The sequence below is a fragment of a genome, unplaced genomic scaffold (assembly GCF_019419815.1).
Source record: "Pyrus x bretschneideri cultivar Hongxiangsu unplaced genomic scaffold, Pyrus_bretschneideri_v1 Contig2, whole genome shotgun sequence".
NCBI classification, from domain to species: domain Eukaryota; kingdom Viridiplantae; phylum Streptophyta; class Magnoliopsida; order Rosales; family Rosaceae; genus Pyrus; species Pyrus x bretschneideri.
The window spans coordinates 3,763,591-3,769,984 of NW_025999501.1; the positions used below are offsets into that span (position 1 = coordinate 3,763,591).

Sequence of the window (6,394 nt, forward strand, 5' to 3'; positions counted from 1 at the left end):
GAAAGCCATGTCCCATTTTCAGTCTCCCCACCGAGGAGCTCGGCCGCGCCCGCTTCACGACTTTGAGGTAACGTCAAAACCAGAGGCCTGGTTGATGAAACTCAGCATTCATTGGATTTGGGTTATCTTAGTAGGAACCTTTCCCCTTCAATTGCTTTCTAGATTATTAAGCGGTTGAACAATCTGAAATTAGGGTCGAAATTCTTTGAGCTCAGTATGGTTAGTTTGAGTGTTAAAATTGTTAATCGTAGTGTATGGACTCGCAATTTTCCTTTGAGGTCTCTGTGTTAAATGGGGCTTCAAGATTATGCTAAATTGGTGTTTGATTACGCGCATACACCTGATGATTCGGCCGTGGAACTCTTGGTGTCGTCGTATGCTGAGATGGGCAAGTTGGATAGTGCTGAGAAGTTTCTTGATGAGGCTCATTTTGATATGTGGGTTCTTCGCTTAGAGGAAGAAGAGCAGAAAGTTATGCAGACTTGGAGTGAGAAGAAGAGGAGAGAGAGAGATAGGGAAGAAGGAGGAGTAAAAGGAAGGTCTTTCGTGGTAGGGCGGATCTGGTTCTTGCAGAAGCAAGAGCGACGGTGGAGAAGAAGGAAATGAGGAAGATTTGGAAGACGGAGCTCCTGGTACTTGAGGGACCAGCTGAGCCTGGTTGGGGCGGTGCGATGTCAACGGGAAGGAAGGAATGGGTATGGATGGGGGCTTCGGTCAGAGTGTTATCACACGTCTCATATAAACATACTTTTTAAATGAGCTATATATTTTTTTATCCATGTGGCACATATATTGTGTGGCTAACGACGTTCACATAGGCAGTTAACAGGGAAACCAACAAAAATTACGATGGATATATGAAATTGATATGAAACGTAAGTAAATTTACATGATTGAAATGTTTTAAAAATATTGTAATTGATTCCGAACTTAAGGAAACAAAATGTAATTTATCATTTTCGATGGCCGGAACCAAAAACAGCAAGACCAGGGCCTACCAAAGAAATTATAGACTTCCCTTATTAGAGAATCCAAATAGGATTTCGGGGAAATATTTGAAATCAAAAGCCAGCTTCTGCCAACTGCCATTCAAAATTAAAAAGCGCACTTTTTTCCAGTTCAAACTTCAAATATCAAAATCCCGTGCTATTATTTAACAAAAATATTTATTAAAAAAAAAAAAAACCCGTGCGTTGCCAGCCAATTGCCAAACAAGGCCAGTGCCAATCCAACGGCCCACTTCGACACAAAAAATCGAACGGCCCACATGTCTCCTTCTCCCAACGCAATTATCGCTCCACTACCCCCAAAAATAACACCCACTCTTTCCCCTCAAACCTCAAATCTCTCCTCTCCTTCCCTAAGCCAAAAATCACAGAGTCCCTCTCAGATCTCCAGATCCAATCCTTCGCCGACCTCCGAAGCTCGAACAACAATGGCGGCAACCACCCCCTCCCCCCGCGAAGAGAACGTCTACATGGCCAAACTCGCCGAGCAAGCCGAGCGCTACGAGGAGATGGTCGAGTTCGTCGAGAAGGTCTCCGCCTCCGCCGAGAAAGAGGAGCTCACCGTCGAGGAGCGCAACCTCCTCTCCGTCGCCTACAAGAACGTCATCGGCGCCCGCCGTGCCTCCTGGCGCATCATCTCCTCCATCGAGCAGAAGGAGGAGAGCCGCGGCAACGATGACCACGTCGCCTTGATCCGCGACTACCGATCCAAGATCGAGACCGAGCTCTCCAACATCTGCGACGGCATTCTCAAGCTCCTCGACTCCAGGCTCATCCCCTCCGCCTGCGCCGGCGACTCCAAGGTCTTTTATCTCAAGATGAAGGGCGATTACCACCGTTATCTTGCCGAGTTCAAGACCGGCGCTGAGCGCAAGGAGGCCGCCGAAAGCACCCTCTCCGCCTACAAGGCTGCTCAGGTATCAAATTGGCTTAGCTTTTCCCAATTTTTATGAGTTAGGGTTTCATTTCCGAATATAATTAATTTCACGCTCATCAATCTTATGTATAATCTTGTCATAAAATTAAACTTATGGTTAGTTCAGATGGAACGAATAGATCGAATTTCGTGCACATTTATCTAATTGTTTTTGTAAATGCCAAATTGTGTAATCATCTCAGCCGATCATTTTGTATGCAATATCTTTAATGGATTGGATTGGTAGACTTTCTGATTAGTTATGACGAACAAATAGATCGAATTGAGTGCAGACAAATATGGATTGAATGCTTGTACCTTAGATTATAAGTGATGTATTGGTTATTGCTATGGTTGTAAATTGGATGTTTTGTGTTTTTAGGACATTGCCAATGCCGAACTGGCGCCAACACATCCAATCCGCCTGGGGTTGGCTCTCAACTTCTCGGTGTTTTACTATGAGATTCTGAACTCTCCTGACCGCGCCTGCAGTCTTGCCAAACAGGTGAATTGGCTTTTGATTATACCACCATGTTGAATACGCATAAAGATTTAGAAACTTATACATTGTTTTAAACTTTGCATTTGATCCCGCGACTTCCACCAGGCTTTTGATGAGGCGATCGCAGAATTGGACACTCTCGGAGAGGAGTCATACAAGGACAGCACTTTGATAATGCAACTTCTCCGTGATAACCTCACCCTGTGGACCTCTGACATGCAGGTATTCATATGGATCATGTTGATCCTCTCCCTTCTATCTACCTGTTCTTCTTCGATATTACATATACTCATTTCGAATTGTACATGCTTTTGTTTCAGGACGATGGGGCTGATGACATTAAAGAAGCAGCGCCCAAGCCCACTGAGGAACCAAAGCAGTGACAACATCCATGGCTAGAAATTAGGGTTGAGCTTCTCCTCTATATGTTTTTGATAGGAGAAGGTAAATCCTGGCTAGTTCGAGTCCTTGATTCTAGGCATTCTTGTCTTTCGATTTCTATGGTTGACAAACCCCGTCTTTTCTTTTTCTTTATTTATTTTCTTCTTTTTAACTAGTTTGTTTATCTCGATTCTGTGTTTTCGAATTGGAATTTGAAATATCTGGCTTGAATATCCGTCTTGTTTGATTAATATCCCACATAATTGTACTTTTTGTCGCCATTTTCTGGGTTATGATTTGTTGTTAGTTCTTCATGGAGACCGGTCTTTATAAACTTTTATAAAAGGTGCATGTGAGTACATGATTGTGAAGGGATTTTTCCCCTTTTTCCTGTGAAGGAAAGGGAGATTGTTTGATGGGATACAACACAACTCGTTGATACCTTTCGATACTATCCACAAATTTTAAGGTTCCTATAAAGTTAGGCCAATTAATGATTTTGATCCTTGTGGTTTGGTTCAAGTTGCATTTTAGTCCACATAGTTTTAATTTGGGTAAATTATATAAAACTGCCTTAATTATTAGGTCAGTAACAGTTTCAATCTTTAAAAAATTTTAATGTCATATTTTATTTACGAATTTTTTACAATTTCATACCTTCCGTTAGTTTTTCGTCAATTTTTCTATTAAATAATGACTTGGCTTGAGTCGATGTCCACTTTTTATTAAAAAATTTAATTAAATATTAAAAATTAAAAAAAAATCATTTAATATATGTTTATTTTTTGCATGGGGACCCACCCTTTATCCCCTTACTCTTTCTTCCTCCTTCCGTCTTTCCCAAACCCAAACCTAGATCCCACCCACCCTTTCCAGCAATCCCATCCATCGCACCTAACTCAAGCCCAGAACCCGGTCGGCATTACTGCGGCTCCGACCGTCGTCAACTGCGTTAACTTTAGCATCCATTTCACCTTCTTGCTTGCTTTCTTCTCGTCGTAGACTTGAGTTTGCAACCGTTGTAGTGAACGGTCCAAATGGGGACGGATCGAAGCAGGCAATCAGTGAGCTGGGGCTGGCTCGACTCGTTGCATTCGAGCGTCATGTGGAGGAGCTCGAATTGCATCTCGTTGACTAGCTGGCGGTCATGTTGGATGCACAACCACACATGTCTGCGGTGGTGGCCGAAGATTGTGCCGATGACCATGGATTTCGAGGGGTGGAATCGCCATGTCGTCATTTTGGGTGGGCGAGGTGGATGGATGTGTAAAGGAGAGAAGGGAGGGAGAAGGGAGGGAGGGTGGGGTGCATATGGGATTGCTGAAAAGGGTGGGTGGGATCTGGGTTTGAATTGGAGAAGATAGGAGGGGGAAGAAAGGGTGAGGGGATAAGGGGTGGGTTCAAAAAATCGAAAATTGAAAAAAATTGAAAACCGAACCAATCTAAAATCGAAAAAATCGAACCGAATCGAATTCTTTTGGTTCGGTTTCAGTTTCAATGGTCTAGAAATCGAACCAAACCGAATTAATTAAATTAATATTTTTTTATTATTTAATTATTTGTTTTGGGTATTATTTTCTAAACCCATTTTGTAAGTCTAAATGTGCTACCCAATGTGTTGCCAAACTTTAAGCCCAAAATGTTAAAAATAAAGCCTTTAGAAACTCTAAACCCAAACTATTGTTTCTTTACCAATATACAGATTATTAAAAAATAATAATAATAATAATAAATAAATAAAGATGAAACTGGAAAACAAGAGTAAACAACTGTACTATATGCATGCCCCATTTCAAGTATTGTTTTGCATTGGATATGTATTTCTCTATGTATAGCAAACCTACGGCAAATAACAATCATTATATAACCTACCCACCCACGGATACTGCAACGAAAACCATAAGCTTCTCGGAGAGAATTTATAAATCACAGGTTGATGAGTGTTCTCCGCTTGGATGGACGCCATGCCAATGATGCCATGATGATGGTTTTTCTTGCATACACGGAATAAGAGCCTACTGTTCCAGGTAGTTATGAAAGCAGCTTGATTAGATATTCATTTGTTCTACTAGCTAGCTTTCAGTAATATAGTTTACCACCCTATTTTATCAAGTTTAAGATCTAAGCGTTATTATGTTTTTGGGAATGATTTTAGGGCAGCTAAATAACATGCCAATATCCAGATTAAAAAAAAAAAAATTCATGGAAAAAACCAAACCGAACCGAAAAAAACTAAAAAAAAAAAAGAACCGAATCAAAATTTCAGTTCGATTTCGGTTTTGGCAAAAAACCGAACCGATTTGAACGGAACCCAGCCCTACTGGGTCCACATGCAAAAAAAAAATTAAATGAACTTTTTTTTTTAAGTTTTTAATATTTTATTAATTTTTTTTAATAGAGAGTGGGTCATGTCTCAAGCCACGTCACTATTTAACAGAAGAAGTGACAGAAAACTGACGGAATGTATGAAATTGTAAAAAATTCGTAGATGTATGACATTGAAATTTTTTAAAGACGGGGTATAAAATTATGACTGATCCAAAATAGTTAAGATAATTTTATGTAATTTACCCTTTTAATTTTCTCGATTTAACTCATGTAGTTTGCTTTTACCACAAAGAGTAATTTAGGGCATGAGTGGTTAAGTGACACATGACCCTAGCATTCTCTTGTTTGAAGGATATAATATGAATTTGCGTTTTAAAATTACAGTAGTTAATGGCAAACGGACCGGAAGTGAAATGACACCTAAATTACTAGAAATGAAGAAATTTGTTATTGATATTCTAAAAAATATGCAAGTTAAATGATGATTTCTTTTAAATGTCAATAAGTTTCGAACTAAACTCGTAATTTTATTTATTTAATTTTTTTTTTTTGAACAAACTAAACTTGTAGTTGTGTTACTTTTTCATTTATTTATTTTTTTGTGGGCGAAGGGGTGGGGATTTGGTGGAAGGGTAGACTCACTGTAGACAATCCTAAATTTTTATCCAATTATAAAATTCTAGTTTTACCCGCGAGTTAAAGACATACCAGTGATTGGAGATGGTTTGGGAGGGTTTTCAAGTTTATATTTTAAAATTTTATCTCATGTATTTGTGATAATTTTAATGTAAATAATATTGTTTGTTAAAAAAAAAAAAAACAAAAAAAACATACAATCCATTGAATTAATCATATAAGATCGTGGACATGTTTATTAATCTTATCGTGATTGACACATATCTTACCATCTAAAGCTGAGATTAGGATAACTTAATTAATCTCTAGTCATTCGTCACTCTTAGACCCTATCAAGCTCAACTTGCAAAAGGACAAAACAAGTTGCTGCCAGCCATTGTGTTTCAAGTTGGCTTGTTTCTTTTAGTCCATCTTCAATGTTAAGGTTAAAATTAAAAAATTTTAACCTAGAAAATTTAAATTTTAATTCAGAAACAATTTTTCTTCTCCAATTTTTATGGGTTAAATTTTAGCCCGATATTATTAAATAATAAATTTACGACAATTTTTTTTTTCTTAAAGTAACTTTAAAAAAAAAAATTATGTTGACTATCCTAAACTGACACCATGAAACTCGAAGAATAC

The 6,394-nt window shown here is 38.7% G+C and overlaps 1 protein-coding gene across 1 annotated transcript; it reads left to right on the forward strand.

Annotated features, from left to right (window-relative positions):
- Positions 1 to 1,360: 1,360 nt before the first annotated feature.
- Positions 1,361 to 3,087, forward strand: LOC125476766 (14-3-3-like protein). Its single transcript, XM_048583275.1, has 4 exons — positions 1,361 to 1,924; positions 2,306 to 2,428; positions 2,531 to 2,647; positions 2,746 to 3,087. Exons 1-4 carry the CDS (start codon positions 1,436 to 1,438, stop codon positions 2,806 to 2,808), a joined length of 792 nt encoding a protein of 263 aa, XP_048439232.1. The 5' UTR covers positions 1,361 to 1,435; the 3' UTR covers positions 2,809 to 3,087.
- Positions 3,088 to 6,394: the final 3,307 nt, after the last annotated feature.